The sequence below is a fragment of the Chionomys nivalis genome, chromosome 23, assembly GCF_950005125.1.
Source record: "Chionomys nivalis chromosome 23, mChiNiv1.1, whole genome shotgun sequence".
Taxonomy (NCBI): domain Eukaryota; kingdom Metazoa; phylum Chordata; class Mammalia; order Rodentia; family Cricetidae; genus Chionomys; species Chionomys nivalis.
Genome location: NC_080108.1, coordinates 30,350,727 through 30,371,738, shown reverse-complemented (window position 1 = coordinate 30,371,738; position 21,012 = coordinate 30,350,727). Strand labels below are relative to the sequence as shown.

Below are 21,012 nucleotides of genomic sequence, written 5' to 3'. Positions count from 1 at the left end.
TGATTTTACACCCCTTATTTCCCTTCAGCCTCATTCAGAAATTCTAACAAACTGGACATGGCAGAAACGCCAGCTAGCTGGGAGTCTGCAGCAAAAAACATAAACAAACAAACAACCTGCTTTAGACCAGGAGGTCAAGGCCAACTTGTGCCCCATAGTGTGAGACCTCATTTTATAAAAGAAAGTCAAAAGAACTACATACAGCTAATGACTCTCAGGTGACCCAACTCTTAGCTCCACTGTTTGCTCCTTAGTCACTGGCCTGTCTATTCTCACATCTTGCCTCTTCCAAGTCCATTATTCCTAAGAATCCTTGTCAAAAGAGACATCAAGTTACCATTATCTTTAAGAAGATTTTAAAAATGTAGCGTGGCATCAAAAGTTCTTTTGTGGTTTTGTTTGTGACTATCTTCTCAGGTGTACCTTACCATTTTGAATTTTTAAAAATTTTGTGGTGTTGATGATTAAACCCAGAGCTAGGTCACTGGTAGTGCTCCATCACCAGTGCCTGGCCCTTGCAGTGAGTGCTCCATCACCCAGCGCCTGGCCCTTGCAGTGAGTGCTCCATCACCAGTGCCTGGCCCTTGCAGTGAGTGCTCCATCACCAGTGCCTGGCCCTTACAGTGAGTGCTCCATCACCAGTGCCTGGCCCTTACAGTGAGTGCTCCGTCACCCAGTGCCTGGCCCTTGCAGTGAGTGCTCCATCACCAGTGCCTGGCCCTTACAGTGAGTGCTCCATCACCAGTGCCTGGCCCTTACAGTGAGTGCTCCGTCACCCAGTGCCTGGCCCTTGCAGTGAGTGCTCCATCACCAGTGCCTGGCCCTCACAGTGAGTGCTCCGTCACCCAGTGCCTGGCCCTTGCAGTGAGTGCTCCGTCACCCATCACCTGGCCCTTGCAGTGCTCTGGTACTGAGGAGCAGTGCAGCCCTCATGCTGGCTTTTCCCGGAGATCTCACATTCTTTCTTCAAATACCAGTTGCCTCTTTGGAACCACTGTTCATAGTTCTCTCCCCTGCCCCTTTTACTGGATTGAGTCAATCTTCAATCTCAAAAATTCAGGTCTATTTTCTTCCATCTCAAACCTAGCTAGAGCCATGTTCTCTCTGTCCCTTGTGTTCCTGTCACGTCATGCTTTATGAAGGGACACTACGGTCCTACCCTGGCTGTACTCTTCTGAAATTCCCCAGTACTAAAGCTTCTCATCTCTAGATAGATGTCAGGGTCAACACTCCCTTCTATGTGACCCCAGTTCTCCCCATAGTACCTGGCATAGGTTCAGACACTGGTCACTGGGTCCCATCCCTGGGATTCCCCGAGGAGCATTTAAAGTCTTAGAGGCTACTGGAGCCTGGAGCAGCCCATCTATCTCCAGCTTATCCTTAGAATGCCCTCTTTCTAACAGGACCACACAGGGAGATCAGCAGGTAGGACTCAGCCTCCACAAATACTGTGCTTTATTCTCTCTGAGGTCAGTTAAATCTGAGTCTCCAAGGACCAGAAATCGAGAAGAAGCTAATACCTTGGAAAGGCCAGAAATGGGACAACAGAGAGTGGGAGAGACCCCTTCACTTGCTGAAGGTGTTCACAGTTTACTTTTCTTCAAGACTATCTGGAAAGCCAGCTTCTCAATGGGTCAGATTTTCTAAGATGCCGGTTCCTAAACTCACTTTCTCAGAATTAGAAGTTGGACCGCCATGACAGGGATTTCAGGGACATTCAGTACTTTGCAGTACCTACCAGTGCCCCTGCTTGTCCTGCAGGCTCTGTGTCTATGACTGTCATCAGGCTTGGAAAATGGGGTTCATTGTGTAATTTATCCTTCAAAACAAAATTAGCCAAGTAACTGAGTCACATCCTCACGCCTTCTATATAAACTGGGCAGGAGAATGCAAACGGTAGCGACTTTTAGAACAGGTTAGGTTGGTTTATACAGCTGGCCCAACATACCCGCAGATTCAGCATCTGTGAAGTTGACAGCACATTTTTTGGTTTGGATTAAAAATCTTGGAAAAATGGAGTTCTCTGTAGCCGAGTATGTGCAGACATTTTTCTTTGTGTTTTTCTCTAAGTAATATGCTTTAATAATCATCAACTCACACTGGGCTAGGGGTGGTTAAAGTAGGCGGGAGGCTGTGTAGAGATGCTATGCACACCCACAGCTATTGCAAAAGGGATCTGAGCGCCCACAGATTTGGGGTTCCGTATTGAAGGGCATCTCTGTTGTCTTAAGAATCCCTTTTCTAGAAGAAACAGTAAGTGCAAAAGTCATAGGCCTAGAGCATCGGATGAGCGTAGTACATTTTCATAAGCAATATTGAAAACCCAATAGGAAACCTTCATGTTTTAAGAGAAGGTAGCTATTTTAACCTTATAATTGGATTGGATTAATCTTCAGTTATAATTGGAGTAAGTCACCAACACTTAAAGCCACTTCCTTTATGCCCAAGGTGCTTGTCAGTGATAACAGATTTAGCTTCGCCTCACAAAAGTCCACTCCTTCAAAGATCTTTTCTGACCCCTGAAGCAGGAGCTCACTCACAATTGTGCTAAGAGTGAGCAGACCCCTTGGCTACACTCAGCAGGGTTAATATGGATGGTGACCGGGCCTGCGTGGGGAAGACACGGTGGCCCCACCTGAGGCTCCAGGCACCCTGCCTCTCACTGAGCACAGATCCCAGTTTTCCTTTTCCCAACTGTTGGTTGATCCAAATAAGAGTTTCTTCCTGACCTTAAAGATCTTGCGGCTTGGCAAGGGCCTAAGCAAGACCCCAGATATCTGTGGGTGAGGGAGTCACTGTGCCAGGGGAGCAAGTGGAACTTACATAGCCCTCAGCACTGTGAGGACAGGACACGGCTCAGCCACGAATTACAGGTCATCCATTCTGGGGTTCATTATGGAAAACAAAGAAACAAAATCCCCCAAACAACAACAGCAAAGTGTAAACTGCTTTTGCCCTAAGAGGCATTTCTGGGGATTTTTTTTTCTTAATGTCTCTTTTCTACTCCTGACACATGACCATTTAATACAACACAAAAAATATTTCAGACACCCCCCCACCTCCCAGCCCTGAATGCTGCTACATGAAGATCCAAAAATTGATACAGGAGGCAATTACGGCGGGACAGGGAAGATCTGAAATTTTTCTAAGGAAAGTGTCATTATGGATAAGTGAAACTAGATATTTTAAAATATATAGTAAAAATAGTGTCTATTCTGAGAGATGACTTGGAAGTTAAGAACATTGACTGCTCTTCCAGAGGACCTTGGTTCAATTCCACATAGTGTTCCCAACCATCCGTAATTCCAGTTTCGTAAACTCTAAGACCCTCTTTGGGCCTCTGTGGGCTCCAGTCATGTACCTGTTGCACAGACATGCATGCAGACAAAACTCCTATGCACATAAAATAAAAATAAGTATATGTCCAATAAATGGAAACAGCTCCGGAATTCATAAACATGGCATCTATCCCTGGCCTTGGGGACAACTTGGGTAGGAATAAAGTCAGATTCAAACCCAAGAGGCACACCAGTTGCCCAAAACAATGAAACAGCGGGCATATGGGGAGACAGAGAGATGGGGGAAGAGAGAGAGAGTAAGGGAGGGAGGGAGGGAGGGGGGAAGGAGGGGGAGGGAGGGAGGGAGGGAGGGGGGAGGGAGGGGGAGAGAGAGAGAGAGAGAGAGAGAGAGAGAGAGAGAGAGAGAGAGAGAGAGAAGCAATACAGTAGCATGCTGTCATGAAAATAGCCAGTGACGTCACCAAATCTTTTTCTCTTGATGGCCAGGTAAGTTCCTACCCAATGTGATTGAATAGCATTTCATAATTGATAATGGACCAACTTAGAAAGCCTTTGAAACATGAAATTATTGCCCCTTGATTGTGGGGATATATCCCAAACCTCTGGTAGGTGCCTAAAATTTAGAGTAGTGTTAAATCCAGTATCTGTAAAAAAATTTTTTTCTATAGTGCACACCTGTGGTAAAGTTCAGCCTATAAATTAGGCGTACTGAGAGATCAAGAGCAACAATAATAAAATCGAAAGGTTTTAACAGCACCCTGTAATGAAATCGCCAACATCATTATGCTTGTACTTCAGGGCCATTTATTAACTAAAATAAGCGTTCTTTGACATTGTACTTGACAATGATGTGGCAGTTCTGCTGGTAATGAAGACAGCTACTAAATGGCTAAGTTGGCAGGCAGCATACACAGTGTGGGTGCTCAGAAATGCTATCCCCCGAGTAATAAATATTTTATAAATTAATGGCCTACTTATGATGTTTGTATGTTTAAGACTTTTGAATGAAGTTGACCTTGGGTACTTTAAGCAGAGGGAAATGGACTCATGCATGAAAATAGTATTGTTTTTTTTCTACTTGTTGCAGGAGGGGGCTGCTTGTTGGTCCTGGCTGCCCAGCCACAAAATAATCACACAGAAACTGTATTATTTACAATACTGTTTGGCCAATAGCTTAAGTGTATTTCTGGCTAAACTCATATCTCTATTAATCTGTGTACCACAATGTGGCTGTGGCTTAGCGGCTAAAGTTCCCAGCGTCTGTCTCCAGTGACTCCATGGCTTCTATCTGACTCTGCCTTCATCCTCCCGTGCTATGGGCCAAGCCAGTTTTTTATTCATTAACCAATAAAAGCAACACGTAGACAGAAGGCCCTCCCACACCACCTACTGTTGAATATTCTCACACCTTAATTGTTAAATTGAAGAGATAGGGAGGCCCTCCTAACATTAGGCAGCTGGACACTGCCTAAAAGTGGATAACCAGATGGACAATCACTGAATGTCTTGAGGAGACTGTGAGACCAGATATTTTGTGCCTAGTTGCTAGACAGCCAAGCAAGCCTAGAGTACAGAATTCATCTTATGAAGCCCAGATGTTTCAAGTCTTCCCACCCAGCTACTACCTACCAGGAGTGGGGAGCAGCTCCCTTGTTTCTTCCAAAGTCTGAAATTATTATGGGTGTTAGAAATAAGGGGCACCCGATATTTTAAAATACTAAAGAAGAGAGATAAGTACATCCGTAGCCTCTGTCCTAACAGGACTGAAGTGTAGGGTGTGAGAACTTTCAGCTGTATGCATTTAAAGGGTGACGTGAAAATTAGATCACGAGAATTTCATGCTTATTCAAAGTGGACTCTCTTTGGGACCAGTGATGGGTTGATCTGCTTAAATGCGATCAATGAAAGTACATGGTTTTCAAGAGCTGAGCGGGGAAAGGGCATGCACAGTCTGGCCTCAGCCTCTCACTGAGAGACGGCAACGCTGATTTTAACAACGGCATGAAGTGCTTCTGCAGTTTCCCACAGCATCCCACAGCCAGGCTTCCCAGGGAAGGGAAAGGAATCATGCGCTCTTCTTTGCAGTGTGCCAAAAGTACTGAATGTCATCCAATAATGCGCCTTGAGTCTATGAAGCCCAGACGAGTTTGTATGCCAAGTGCTGACTGCACCCCTGAAAGCATCCGAAGGAAATGGAGAAGGGTCTGTGGTCTCCAGACACGTTATTGTCTTCCGGGCATGGAGACAGTCCTCTTGGTTTTCTAAGGGTATATGCTGAGGTCAGAATTGCTGTGTGTCTAGCACACCAACTTCTTGGAAATAATTGCTTTTATTGATCACATTTAAGTTGGTCGATTCTGGCTTTCAGCTTCAACTCCACCAACTTTTGGAATCTAAAAAACTCCCCGCCATTGAATAAAACCAGAATACTCTTGTTCATTTCCTGTTGGCCAGTCTGCCAGTAATGGTTCTTGTCTCCTAACTTAGGTACAGTTTTTTCTTTCTTTTGAGATAGGGTCTCACTATGCAGCTTTAGTTTGCCTGGACCTCACTATGTAGACCAGGCTGCTCTTGAACTCACAGAGTTCTGCTTGTCTCTAACTCCTGACTGCTGGGATTGAAAGTTTGTGCTACCACACCTTCCTTGGATTAAAATTTTTCAGGCTCCCTGTTCTCACAGCTGACTTTGAAACTCAGTTTTTCTGATTTAAATAAAGCTCTGAAATTCCCTGTGATTTCATGGTCCTGTTAGTCCAGGTACAGAGGTTAATGTTGAGGGCCACATTCTGTAAGAGCAGCCCAGACTTCAGAAAAGAAACAAGAACTTCCAGATCCTCAAAAAGAGTTTAGAACCTGAAGTTTGATGTTAGGCTGACAACCATTTCACCTAGAGCAGAATGAAGAATATTCCAGAACCTAGTGGCCAGCCAAGGCAGAGTGGCAGGCCTATTTATTAGATCCCAGTCCTCCAAAGTCAGATGCCATAGGAGTACTGTGTGCCTGTCTTGAAAAAGAAATATTTATAAGAAGCAATTGGAATTTTCTCTCTTTTGTTTTTCTCTTTGAAAGTTTCTCACAAATGCCAACCAGTTCTGTCCGAGACGAGACCAATGACAACATCACGATATTCACCAGGATCTTGGACGGGCTTTTGGATGGCTATGACAATAGACTGCGGCCTGGGCTGGGAGGTGAGTGTGCCTCCAGCTGAGGCCTGGGAAGATCCAGGGTGAAAGCACCCTCAGCCGTAATCACACGCTGAATGAAATTCAGACAGTTCCGGAGAGAACTACTTGACCAGGATTTTGAGTGGAATTCTTAGCTATCTGTTGTCCTGTGTTATTTTCCAGATTCGTGGGGCTGGAGGGAAGTGGTTTCCTTATCACACTGCGGAAGACTTCTTGCCTTCCAGATAATCGGACAGCTCGTTCTGGTTCCTTAGAAGGGAACCAAGTTCTTAGGTGCTGTTAAAGCTGAGCACACCGTGTGTTAGGAAGTAACGAAAATGGCTCTCACTCACTTTCCTGCAAATGGTTATCAGAATTTCACTGCCCACTAAAGGTTTTCTCTGTGTCTTTGCATACTGGAAGACTGATTCATCACTGAATCCATAAAGTATTTAAAATGCCCCCGCTTATCTAAAGGTAACTCCAGTGGAGGTATCTTCCAAATGCTCTATCTGCTGCCTTGGTTCCTATACATCAAAGCCGTGTGGTTTAGACCCTTGGGCAGATGCACACTTGTAGTGAAATGAGTTCTCTAATGTCTGTATCATTAACAAAGATTCACGGAAAAAGCACAGATCTGCATTCATAGTCTTTAGTGCAAGAAGAGTCCTCACAGGTCTGGTGCCATCCCTCTACCCCATGGAAAGACATTATCGGGCTCAGTGCCCAACAGTCCCATCTCTCTGTGCACCCTCAGAGGGACCAAACACAGATGACTGCTGAGCTGACATCAAGTCTTGCTGAATTTTGTTCAGGTCGCCTGTGTCACTCTTATTCAGCAGAGAGCCTAACAGGCCGCTCCGGCTCAGAGGGCACAGTAGGGCTTGTATCTGATCCAGAAGGCAGGTGCTAAAATCACACTACACAACACAGTAAATATATAGGATGCAGTGGAACAGCACCTCAGCAGGAGAGTTGGGGAACTGTTGGAGCCCTGCATGCCATTAGGCAGCTGGAAGTGGTTAAGTGTGGGTGGTGGTACATTCCCAATGTAGATTCTGCTCATGACCCAGGGGGGAAAAACAGGAGCCCCTGTCCAAGTATTATTGACCGTTTTGATACTTCTGTATACCCTATCACTTTAGTAAGTCTGGTAGGACCCTGTGACGGGGGTTTCTAACAATTCACAATGCCATACAAGGAGGAGCGGGGTTTTTTTTTTTTTTCAGTCTGTACTTGTGTTGGCATGCACCCAAGCTCTGTCATCGCTCCTTCCCTGAGTACACCCAGTGCTTCTGATCGGTACCCACAGCAGGCTGGCCTTATGGCGCCAGGTTTAAGAGTGTCACTACTCAAGACCTGGCATCCCAGTCCACATCTATAGAAGACATTCTCCCCAGGGGGAGGGGTATCATGAGACCCAAACCATTTCCCTAACACGATGGATACTCTTATTTGATTTTTAGCTTGGAACAGTCTAGCCCATTGAGTATTTTTTCAAGTATTCCAGGTTCACAAAGCACATAAACACACCAGCTATACAGGATGGAGTTGAGTACCACACTGAGAACATCAGCACAGCGCAGAGCAACCTATGTCTGTGTTTCAGAGCGAATCACGCAGGTGCGAACAGACATCTATGTTACCAGCTTCGGTCCAGTGTCCGACACGGAAATGGTAGGTACCAAAGACTGGTCAACACAGACAGTCCCCACAACGAATCGACCATTAACATCTCCTACTGAGATGCCACCCTGAATCCGTCTTCTGTATTAGGAATATACCATAGATGTGTTCTTCCGGCAAAGCTGGAAAGATGAGAGGCTGCGGTTCAAGGGGCCCATGCAACGCCTGCCTCTCAACAACCTCCTTGCCAGCAAGATCTGGACACCAGACACATTCTTCCACAACGGGAAGAAGTCCATCGCACACAACATGACCACACCCAACAAGCTCCTGCGGCTGGAGGATGACGGCACGCTACTCTACACCATGCGGTGAGCAGTTGGGCAGCACTGGGGGGGGGGCAGCCAGCTCGGCTGGTGGCTAACATACCTGCACCAGGCTTGGTGCCTCATGAGTATGCAGATGATTTGAAGGCTGCACATGTGTGCGGGGCACATGTGTGTTGGGGGCATATGTGAGTGTGTACTCTGGTACACCACACGGAGTGTTCTGGTACATGGAGGTGTGTGGGGGCACACGTGTGTGTACTGTAGTGCACCTCACGGCGAGGGCTGTGCTTGGAGAAGTGCAGACGCTAAGGCTTGTTCAGATTGTTTTCCTGAGCTGGCAAGGTCTCCAGACATCAGCATTTGTACTCCTGTTTATTCTTGGTACAAGCTCAAGAGCATCCTCCGAAGTAGTGGTTTAGATAACGAAAGAGGGAAGTTGCCTTTTATACCAACTGAAGAGAACTAAAATGAACCCATTTTTTGGTTGCAATTGTACAACTTTTTCAAGTTTTGGAAACCCATTTCTTCTGTGTCGATAAGATTTAAATACTAAGAATAAGTTTTAATTGTTGTAATTCAAAATGACATTTGCCACTCCTAACTCTGAATGATCCATACACTTCAGCTAATCAATGAATTGACCAATGAGCAAGAGTCCTTCATAGCTTTTAGGTATCCATGGTTAGTATAACTGAGATTCAGGAAATGCTTTCAAAGTTGCAGGAAACAAAATTATGACTCCATCTCTCTCTCTCTCTCTCTCTCTCTCTCTCTCTCTCTCTCTCTCTCACACACACACACACACACACACACACACACTCACCTCGGTATCTGTAGAATTTATTTCCTAAAATTTTTGTATAAAAATAATTTCAATACATAATAGTATTAGAAAATAATGTAGCTATTGTCACATTCAGAGGCTATGTTTAGAACTATAAGCCCCCAGGGACGCAGGGGCACGGGGTCGTGCATGTCACTGACAGGAAGTTTTGTCTTGTAGCAGCGTGGTGGTGAGCAAGACACTGATACACACCTTGGTATTTCTTCTTCTGCTCACGCCTTCATTTTCTCTCACACTGGCCTCAAACCTGTGCCCGTAGATGAACACAGCTGTAAGAGTAAGTGTGTCTAAACGGGAAGGCTGTGGAGAAGATGAGAAACAGCAGTGCGATTGAGACTGAGTCCTACAGAAAAGAGAGTCTGCAAGGAACTCAGGACAACAGAGAAAAGGGTCAAGACAGAGACTGAGCTTGGAGCACACTGGGGGCACCTAGCGTTGAAGGACTGAATGAGGCTATTGGGGGGATTGACTTTTTCATAGAACAAAGTTATCCACCATCCCTCTAGATTATGGTCTGTGATTCTCATATCCAAGAAGCTACTTAGGTTCACAATGTGAGCCACACATCATACAGTGTGCAACTTTACTCGGAGCAGTGTGCAGCCACACTCGGGTGCACACTTCCTATGTGACGAGTGCAGTCAGCCACGCCACGCTATGGAGAGCAGGGACAGACGAGGTATGGGAGTCCTCACTAGGTATGAGAGTCATCTTCAGGGTACCGGTATCAAATGCTTCTGTCCTCAAAGAGATTTGCTAGGCGGGCGGCCGGTGACACCTTCCCATTTAATGCCAGAACGATCGCGGCTCTGAGGGATTTGGTAGTCAACGCAGGGTCAGAGAGTCGCCCAATAGCCAGCCACGGTTTCAGCAGTACCCTTGCTCGATGTATCACGCTTGCGTGCTGGAGCGCAGCCGCATCCTCACTGCATCTGGGAGTCTTATTAGGATCGTCTTCATAGTGCCATGCCCAGAAGGAAGGGTGAGAGGAATGTGAGCCAGAGCGACTCCTAGCAGTCAGGAGCGGTTGTTTATGCAGAGCAAGCCTGGTAATGAGCTGCGAAGTTGATAATGAGTTTTCTTTCTCTCAGCCTACACGATCTGAGAAGTGGAATAGTCCTCGGGATTGCTGTGCATCTCAGTGTGCTAAAGCCGCCCCATGTAGCTGTCTGCGACTGTGATTATAAACACCATGACAGAAAGCAAAGCGCGGGGGGGGGGGGGGAAGGGTTTATTTCAGCTTATGCTTCCATGTGGCCGTTCATCACTAAGGAAGGGCAGGGCAGGAACTCAAGGCGAGAACCCAGAGGCAGGAGCTGTACTAGGAGCCATGAAGGAGTGTGGCTCGCCGGCTGACTATCTCCTTCTCAGTTTGCTTTCTTGACTGCTGACCACCTCCCAGGATGGCACCCCCACAGTGGAGGCCCCCCCATGTCAATCACAGATCAAGGCAGTACCCCACAGACTTGCATACAAAATAATCTTACGGAGGTATTTTCTCAGTTAAGACGGTGCCAAGTTGACAAAAACCAGCCATCCTTTGCTGATTTAACAAACAGTGAAATGACAGTAGAAATTACTGTCACTGCACAGCTTACATACTGACAAAGGAGGACCTGGTGCTCATCCGTCATGGGCATTCGGGGGGACAGCTCTTCTGTGCAGCACTGAGGACATTCATCAGCCTGGCACTGTAGTGTGGATCTTGAATGTCCCTCCGTGGCCAGCATGCTAAAGGCTTTAATCTCTAAGCAGCAATATTGGGAACAGATGGAACCTTTAAGAGAGTGACCTAGTTTTCAAGTCAAGACGACAGCCTTCCTTTCCCTCACTTTGGCTTTCTAACATGAGACACATGGTGTGACTCTGCCATGAAGTCCTGTCCTTATGTCTGTCTTGCCAAAACTCAAAACAAACGATGGGGCTAACAGGTCATTACCGCAATTTCCAAAACGAGGAGCCCAAAGTCCTCTTTCTCTTTGTAAACTGATATTTTGCAGGCATCTGTTGCAGGGACAGATAGGCAGTTTGCACTCCATATAAAACCAGTGGCTTCGTTTCCCTGGGTGCAGTAGTTCCTTGGTGACAGCCACACTGACGAGGTCGTGAGAAACACGGTCTGAGCATCTGTACAGGCCTGTGCGTGGTGATATTGCTCGTGGCATCAAACCGGAGAAGATATGCACAAATGAGTACATTGTTCAGGTAAAATTCTGTCCCTGCCCTTCTGGAAGATGTATCTAATTCAAAAGATGAAGCCTGAATATGTGGTGCAGCCTAGTATCCGCGTGGTACCCTTTCTAGCCCAAGACAGACATAGAAATATTTCAACACAGGAGCCATTGTCTGATAACATCTCTCCCCCAGTGCAATAAACCCCAATCTAAACCAAAGAAGAGCTTCTACTTGGGTAGGGTGCTTATTAGAATTCCCACCATGCAGAGCAAACTGGAAATCTTTCTGGCCGTTGTTGATGCCAGCTCCCCAAATGACTGTCACCTGAGGCTCCTACCTGAAGCTAATTGTCGGTGCTGGGCCTGAAAACCTTTTAGGATTGCTCCAATGGGCTGTTCTTCCCACGCTCTAGAGATAAGTTTCAACAGCAGCTCTAGTAAGTCTAAACAGAGCCGCTGACATGTCCCACTGTCTTCAAAAAGATGTCACTCTTGGCTGGGAGTGTGACTCAGGGGTAGATTGTGAGTTTAGCACATATGAGACCCCAGACTCCATTCCCAGTGCCAGACAATGAAACAAACAAGAAGCCCAAAGATACAAGAAAAACTAAACTTAACAACTTTTTTAGATTATATTTCAGAAAATGCACTATAAATTAAAAGTGTTCTGAGTTCAAGATGCCTTTCATTCCCCCTGACAGGGGGAGCATTTTCACACAAGAATATAATGCATTTTGATTTTATGCACCCCACCCCTGCCTTTTTTTTTTTTTTTTGTCTCTCCTAATACAGTAAGAATATTAGGTCTAAGACTCATTTTGCTGAGTACCAGGTTATAGTAACTATGCACATCGGCCCACTGTCCACTAGAGGGCAGCATACTCACAAATCCAGCATACAAAGACAGTTTGTGGTATTCTGGCTCTCTCCCCACCTAACTGCCCTTTCTTGTTCCCCTCTGCACCTTCCCTTTCGGAGTCCTTCTTTCTCCCTTATAGTTCCCCTTCGAATAACAATCTATATTATTACACACGGGAATGGATGGACACACATGGTCTTTGTCTTTCTAACTCAGGGAAACTCAACTAACCGTGTTTAACGGGATTGTCTTTCATTCAATGTTTTTGCAAATGACAGAATTTCATTCTTCTTGATGAATGAATGAAGCCACAGTGCGTAGCTACACCATGTTTTCCTTTGACCCATTTATCTGTTGGTGGCCGTCTAGACTGGCGCCCTATCTTGGGCGTTGGGAGTAGTACTTCAGTAAACATGATGTGAACCAAGGCACAGGGTGTGTTGACTTAGAGTTCCTTGGATTTGCGTGCAGTTTTCTGTTCCCCGAGGAGCTTCCCCCTGATTTCCGCTGTGGCCTCACAGATTTGCATCCTGACTAGCAGCTACTAGGAGTTCATCTTCCCTTGCATCCTTATAAATATTTCTCCTAATTTGTTTCACTTATAGCCATCTGGCTGGTGAGACATGAAATTCCAATGCCGATTAAATTTGCATCTCCCCGGAGGCTAAGAATTTTCAACTTTTTTTTTCCCAAATATTCTGTGTCCATCTGTCCTTCCTTTGAATGCTGCTGATTCAATTCATTGGCTCAATTTTTTTCTAAGCTTTATGTGCATGATTGCATTACATATCTGTATATAACATAATTTGATTATAATCTCCCCTGTCATTCAATCTTATTCACTTCTGCTTCCCAACAAACCACTATTCCCAAGAGGCCCCTGCTACTTCCTTGGCTGTGGTCCACTGTGATTAGGGTTGCCTGCACGAGCATAGGTCAGCTATGATGATGAGGAATGACTCTCCCACCTCCGTCAACCATGAATTGCCTCCTAAGGGAAGAGTGACACTTATGACCTTCTCCTTGCTCCATGGCAGAATGCTGATGAGCCCAGTCCTCTGTTGCTGTGTGTTCATGGGTTCAATACCCAAGTCATGTCTATAAGACAGCATTGCGAGCACTCTTGCCCATTCTCCGGCTTTTACGTTATCTCTACGCTTCTTCTTAGCAACGTTTCCTGAGCATTGGATGGGGTGATGTAGATGTATAATTTAGGGTTGATCACTCCACGGTCTCAGCACTCTCTTCAGTTAGGAATTTCTGCACTAGCCAATGTCTACTTCAAGACTATGCTCCTTTAGCTAAGGCTATCAACCATGTATGGATGTAAATGTGAACACTGAGAAGGCAGTTTGACCTCATGTCCATATAGCAAGATGACAGTAGGTTTTCCCATAGGGCCTGTGACCTCCACACCCCCGGACTTTTGACCAGTTTTACAGCACCAGGCGTGGGTAGCTGGAGGAGCCATAACAGGCATTTTGCGCCATTGGGCACAGCTGGCCGGAAAGTTGTCATTGAATCTCACAGGGCTCCTAGCTTGGTAACACTGTTGATGACATTTTTCTCCCAGCAAGTTACACAGCAACTTCCTGAACCGAGAAAGCTAACTTCCAGGGAGGAACATCACAGCTCCAGCAACAACTTGGTTTCTACACATTTGGCAACCAAAATACATGCTGGATTCAGCAGTAATATCTTATTGTCTGGTTTCAATGCTCTTTCATTAACTGATTGATTGTATGCTGTTGATGTTTAACTTAGAGTTCTCCGTAAGTTCTAGATGTTAGCTCCTTGACGGAAGTTGGGAGAGATTTTTCCCGTACTTTTAGGATGTCTTTTCCTGTTTTATTGATTCTTTTTCTGCCGAGAAGCCCTTTAATTTTATGTATTATAGTTTTTAAATTCTCAGGGTTACATCCTGAGATATTAAAGTTCCATTCAGAAAGTTCTTGCTTATTCTTTATCTTAAAATGGTTCATTTATACTTTTCTCCAGCAGTCCCAAAGTTTCAGACCTTACACTGAGGTCTTGATTCAATTTTTAATTGATTTTTGTGTAAGGCGAGTCTAATTGCATTCTGCATGGACCTACCCTGTGCCACCCGTTCAAGAAGCTTGTTTTTGAAGCCTCTATTCTACTCCATATGAAACATGCCTGTTCGGGGCCAGCACCATGCTACTTTGGTAACACTGACTCTGCAGAATAATTTAAAATCAGGTATTGGGATACTTCTTGCCCTGTTCCTTATGCTTAATGTTTCTCTGGTTCTCAGTGGTCTTTTGTGCCTCCATAGGTCAGTTTGATAGTATTTTACTAGTTTTGTGAATAAAGCCACTAGAATTTTAATGGTAATTTAATAGGTCACTTTTGATAACATAATGGTTTTCACTTTGTGAATTTTGCCATTCCACGAATGTAGGAGGGGGCTGCTAGTTTGTGGCCGGCCATTTAGCCTCTACCAGATTCCAGAGGCTTGATCTCATGTTGAGGTTCTTAATCCGTCTGGGGTTGAGTGGAGAGATAATGCTCAAGATCTGATTGGATTCTCCTACTTGTATCTTTACAGCTTGGTCAGCACCACTTGTTGAAGATGCTGTCTTTTCTCCAATATTTAGTTTTTAGATCTTCGTCAAAATTATGAGGCTGTAGAAGTATGGGCTTGTATGTGGGCCCTTAGTGCTATCCCATTGACCAATGTCTAATTTATGCAAATACCATGTTGTTTTTATTACTATCACTCTTTAGTATAACTTGAAATCAAGAATTTAGTATAACTTGAAATCAAGCAATATTTTTTATGTTTTACTATTGTTTTGGCTATTATGGCTCTTTGGTGTTTCCATATGAAATATAAGGTCACTGTATTTAATTTCTGTGAATATTGTTGAGGATCATTAAATGTATCAATTGCTTTTGGTAGCATGGCCAATTTTATAATATTGATTCCAACAATCCATGAGCATTTGGAAGGTTTCTTTATCTCTTGATGTTTTCAGTTCTTCGGTGTTGTGAAATTTTCCTTATATAAGTCTTTTGCTTCCTTTGTTCAATTTATTCCAAGATATTTTTAGGCTGTTGTGAACGAAACTGTTCCTGATATTTCTCTCATATGTTTGTCATTGATATGTAGGGAGGGTGCTGAATTTGTTCATTAATTTTGCCACTTTGGAAAGCTTGTTCATCAGCTGTAGAAAATTTGTAATAGAATATTTGGGTTCCTTATGTATAAAATGATACTGTCTGTCAATATAAATACTTTGCTTTATTTTTCTCTTTCCACTTTTATCTTATAAGATTTCAAGTATCACATTGAACTTGAGTAGGGAAAGTATCCACCCTGTTTTTGTTCCTGAGCTTAATGGAAATGCTTTGAGTTTTTTCTTCATCTAGCAAGATGTTGGATGTTGGCTTGCTGTGTATTGTCTTTCTTATGTCAAGATAAGTCCACTGTATCTCGAATCCCTCCAGGACTTTTAGCATGCTGTAATGTTGAGTTTTGTTAAAGGCTATGTTTTTTTTTTTTATCTAATGAGATTATCTTGTAATTTTTGTCAATGTCTCTATTCATGTGGTAGATTCAGTTCATTGATTTAAATATTGTGGATCATATCTGTGTCTCTGGCATAAAGCCAACTTGTTCATGCTGTGTATTTTTTTAATATATTCTTTGTTCAGCTTTCAAATATTTTATTCAGAATTTTTCTGCCTGTGGTTCAGCAGGCAGATTAGTTTATAATTCTTTTTTTTTAATAGGGTCTTGTCTGTCTTAGGTACCAGAATAATACTGACTTCTTAAGGAATTTAGAGACTTTCTTCCTTTTATATTTTACAGAATCATTTGAGGAGATTAGTGCTTATGCTTATTCTTCTTTGAAGAGCAAATAGAACCCTGGACCGAATTCACCCAGGTTCGTTAACTGGAAGATTTCTTTCCGAAGTTGTCATCACACAGTGTTAGGGAGACTGACAGACGACTATGTCACAAGAACCGCATTTAATGCCATTCACAAAAGTCAAGCTCATAGCCTACTGCACTAGATTTTAGGAAGGAAACTTTACATTACATCATATCGATTCGCCTATAGTTTTTGAAATATTGCTTTAATCTCATTGTTTGTTATATATCTATTTAAATGACCTGCTTAAGATTGACTTACCCTTTGTGGGCCATATGTGTATAAAAGCCTAAACATTTCTTTCAGGTTTTCCAGTTTAGTGGAATATACATTTTTAGAGTATGTTCTTTTGATTGATTCAGTTTTGCTAGTGTCTATGGTAATGTCTTCCTTTTTATCTCCAATTTGGGTCTTCTCTCTTTTTGCTAATTAGGCTAAGGGTTTGTCAGTCTTGTCAGAGAAATGTATCTTCATGTCATTGATTTTTGTTATTGCTTTTATTTCCTTAATTCCTATTTTGAATTTCACTGTCTCTTCCTCTCTATGTTTTGAATGTGTCATCTATTCTTGTTTTCTATAAGGACTTCCGGTGAATCATTGAATTATTAATTTGACGTACTTCATTTTTTTCTGTAAAGGTTCCTTTTAGGACTCTCTTCATCCCTTCCCATGTAGTTTGCTATTTTGCATACTCATTTTTATTCAATTCTACAAAGGTTCAAATTTCCTTTTTGATTTCTTCCCTCACCCAATCATCACTCAGTAGAAGGTTGTCTAGTTTAATTAAAACTTGCCCTTGTCTTATTAGGTGGTTGCCTTAAAAAAAAAATGTCATGGCCTGCAGAAAATAATGTGTATTTAGTGTCTGGGTGGGATGTTCTGTAGACATCTACTAGGGCCATTTAACTCCAGGGTTTCTCTGTTTAGCTAACGTTCAGATGATCTCTGTATCAGTGAGCCTGGGTGTTGACGTTACCCACGATCACTGTGTTAGAGTTAATCTGTGCTTTAAAACCTACTGGGGCTGCTTGTATGGAAGTGGGTGCACATGTGTTTGGTGGCGCATATGTTTCAGATTATAATATCCTCTTCACTGATTATTCCTTCCGTGAGTATGACATTAGTCTTCGTATCTCTTCTGGTTAGTTTCGCTTTGAAGTGTGTCTTTGGGTTTCTATTGCTGGGAGGAGACACCACGACCACGGCAACTCTTATAAAGGAAAAGAAAACGTTTAATTGGGGTGGCTTGCATTTTCAGAGGTTTAGTTCGTTCTCATCACAATGCAGCATGGTGGCGTGTAAACAGACATCATATTAGAGGGGCTGAGAGCTCTCCATCTTGACCAGCATCCAACGGGAAGGGAACTAGGACACTAGACCTGGCTTGAGAATACATGGGGCCTCCAAGCCATCCCACAGTGGCACAATTCCTCCACAAGGCCATTCCTATTGCAGCAAAGCCACACCTCCTCACAGTGCCTCTCCTTATGTTCTTATGGGACCAATTGCATTCAATCCCCCACAATGTATATTCTCTCACATTAGAATAGCCATGTCCTCTGTTTCTTGATTTCATTTGCTCAGAATACCTTTTTCCCATGGTGCATGGGGGAGATAAATTTCCTGGTGGCAAAAGATATACCCTGTTTTCTAATGCAGTCTGCTTGTCTGTCTCTTTATTGGGGGATTGAGAGTATTAATATTAAGATTTATTGTTGAATAATGTCTCTTAATTCTTGTCATCCTTTTTTATGGTGGTTTCTTACCCTCTTTTCTTTGACCCTTCTGGAATCATTAATTGATTATTGTGCTTTCTTGGGTGTGTTTATCCTGGTCTTCAGACTCACATACCTCCTCTGGTGTCTTCTACACAGATGGATCAGTAGCCATAAGTTTCTTTATTCTCTGGTTATCATGAAATGTTTTTTTTTTATTTTACCTTCAATTTTAATAGTTTCGCTGAGCAAAATAGTCTGAGTTCATAATTGGTCTTTCAAAACTTGGAACACATCCTTCCTGGCCCTTCTGGCTTTATGCTTTCTGTCAATCAATTGTTATTCTGATGTTATTAATCGGATTAATAACCAGGTGTTATTCTGCCATTATAAACTGAATTGACTTTTCTCTCTTGAAGCCTTTTATACCCTTTCTTTATTCTTCACTTTTAATGTTTCAACTACAATATATCATAGTTTCTTAGTTTCTTTTCCTTTCTTTCTTTCTTTCTTTCTTTCTTTTTCTTTTTTTTTTTTTTTTTTAATTTTTCAAGACAGGGTTTCTCTGTGGTTTTGGTTCCTGTCCTGGAACTAGCTCTTGTAGACCAGGCTGGCCTCGAACTCACAGAGATCTACCTGCCTCTGCCTCCCGAGTGCTGGGATTAAAGGCGTGCGCCACCACTGCCCAGCAAAGAGTTTCTTTTCTGATCCTATCTATTTGGACTTCTGTAGATGTTTTATACCTAGATGAACATTTCTTTGTCTAAGTTTTGGGAAATTTCTCTTATGATTTTATTGAGAACATTCTCTAGGCCTTCACTACGGCATTCTTCTCCTTCTATGCCCGTCTGAAACTTAGATCTTCGTATGGTGTCCCAGAGCTCTGCTGCTTCATGCACATGTTTCTTTTAAAGTTTTTACACAACTTTAGTAAGTGACGCAGCTCCTCCATGTTCCACTTTAGTAATCCATCCAGTTCCTCTACTTTCTCTTCCATTCCTGGCTTGCTGCTTTCTACAGGATCCATTCTGTTGATGAGGCTTCCATTGCAGCTTTTATTTGGCTTATTGAGCCTTTCATATCCATCTTCAGTTCAGTTTGGCTGTTATTCGACAGTATCCAACCCTGCTTTCATACTGTAGACGGACTGCCTTATTTCCTTTCTGTTTCTCTCACGCACTATTCTGCGGTGGTTTGTGGAGGATAACCGTCGTTTTTCACGGTGTTCCTGTTCTGTGCTGGGAATGCGAATCTAGAGTTAGTTCGTTGGTTGAGTTCTTCTTCCATATTTCAGTGTGAAAAATTCCAGTCCTGCTTTTGCTTTCAGAGGTGACCTTTAAAGTGTGGAGCGGGGGAGTCAGTCCTAGTAGGACTGATACATTGTTTCCTTCTGTGGGACTGATGTTCAGGGATGGAGTTTCTCTCTGCTGTCTTCCACTGAGCGGCAGGGACCGCCCTGTCAGCTGGGGTCTTTCACCTACATCTGCAGCTTTTGCTGTGAGTTGTGGGCTTCACCAATGCGCGTGGACCTCAATGACAGTCAGGCCTGATCCCCTCCCTGGGACTGCAGCTTCCTTTGAGGCATGACAAGATGTCGATCCTCATCTTTCTCAGGGGAAGGTCTTTTCATTGAAAGACTATTATTTCTTTAATCGGCCGCTTGCTACAGACCTATTTAAATTATCTGTAACCTCTTGATTTAATTTTGGTTCTAAGTGTAAATTTACTCATTTCTTCTAGACTTTCCTGTTGTCCTTCAAAATATGTACGTATTTGCTGGTAATCCTGTAGTTTTCATGGCTATCTATTATAAAATCATAAAACACTTCATTTTTAATAATTTGGGTCTTCTCTGTTTTTTGGTTAATTTGTTTATGTTTGTGGTTATTCGCTTTACCGAGTCTTTGTATTTTTCTTTTAACCTTCATTTTACTGTTCTGACTGTCTTAATTATTTCTCACTGTCTACTGCTCAGTTCCTTCATTCGTTGGAGTCCAGGAGTCCTTTTCGTATTTTGGAAGATGCATGAATGGTCTTTCCCTGTTTGTCCCTGTCGCTCCTAGCCCCCCAAGGCTATGGATAATCTCAGTGTTAATGTGAGAGGTAGCGCTGGCTGTTGTTCTTGCCAGGCTGGCATCCTGGGGTCCTTTGCCTGTCAAGGACCTTCTTAAGCAGAGTCACCTATTACGGAGGGCTGCAGCCTCACGGGGTTCTAAGGACTCTCTGCTGGGACAGGGGTGGTGGGCATTGAGTCCCAGGGTGACAAGGGTTTCAGATTCAGGTGTTCAGCCTCTGCTTCTCAAGAAAATGCCCTAGCAGTCAGCTAGACTGAGTAGAAGGAACAATTTGAGGTGGTCTTCTTCTGAAACAGGTGCTTCAGAAATACAAATTCATGGAAGACTTTGTGACGACATTATATCTATCTAGAGATAAGGTAAATAGGTCGAAGTGAACTACAGACATCCACTCATCCATAAAACCCAAAGCCCACTTTCCTGTTTTACATTAACAAATGCCCAAGAAACCAAAAGGTAGTGTGCTCTGTTTGGACAACGGACAAAAAAATCACTGCCACTAGGTGGCGCTCCGAGTACACGCACTGAGGGAAAAGTAGGCCAGCGGCAGTGGCAGGCTCCTGAGCAAGCGTCTCTGCCGTCATGGGAGGGCTTTCAAGGGAAATAAGATGCTGGGGTTTGGGAGAGTACCTCCAGGAGCCCTGGCCCTCACTGGCCAGGCTGTGCCTGTTTCCCAGGCCGTGGCAACTCCAGAGCTCTGGGTCAGGGTAAAGGTTGCTGAAAAGCCTTTCTCTCCCTCTAGAGAAAAAGGAATAATTCGGCTCAAGAATTTAACTAATTAAAGATTGGCCTAGGCTTTCCAAGAGTTGGAAATTGATGAGTATACGACATGGATAGCTCTGTCTGCATTCCATCCGTGCCTCCCCAGCCCGAGACGACTTACAAACGTCAGCCAAATCATCAGAAGAGGATTCACAGTGAGATTTTGAAATGTACCTGAATGACTAGGCATGTCCCTGCCGCTCATCAAGAGATATGGTAGGGTCTGCCGTACACCAGATTTCTCAAAACAAAACAAACAAATG

General features: G+C 43.6%; 1 protein-coding gene across 3 annotated transcripts in view; it reads left to right on the top strand.

Moving 5' to 3' along the window:
* The window catches only part of Gabra5 (gamma-aminobutyric acid type A receptor subunit alpha5), a 91,476-nt gene that overhangs the window by 11,839 nt on the left and 58,625 nt on the right, over positions 1–21,012 (top strand). For all 3 annotated transcript variants that reach the window (XM_057756052.1, XM_057756054.1, XM_057756053.1), the window contains 3 exons: positions 6,369–6,490; positions 8,076–8,143; positions 8,243–8,463. In XM_057756052.1, coding sequence (XP_057612035.1) covers positions 6,369–6,490; positions 8,076–8,143; positions 8,243–8,463 — 411 coding nt within the window. The remainder of the gene's footprint in view (positions 1–6,368; positions 6,491–8,075; positions 8,144–8,242; positions 8,464–21,012) is intronic.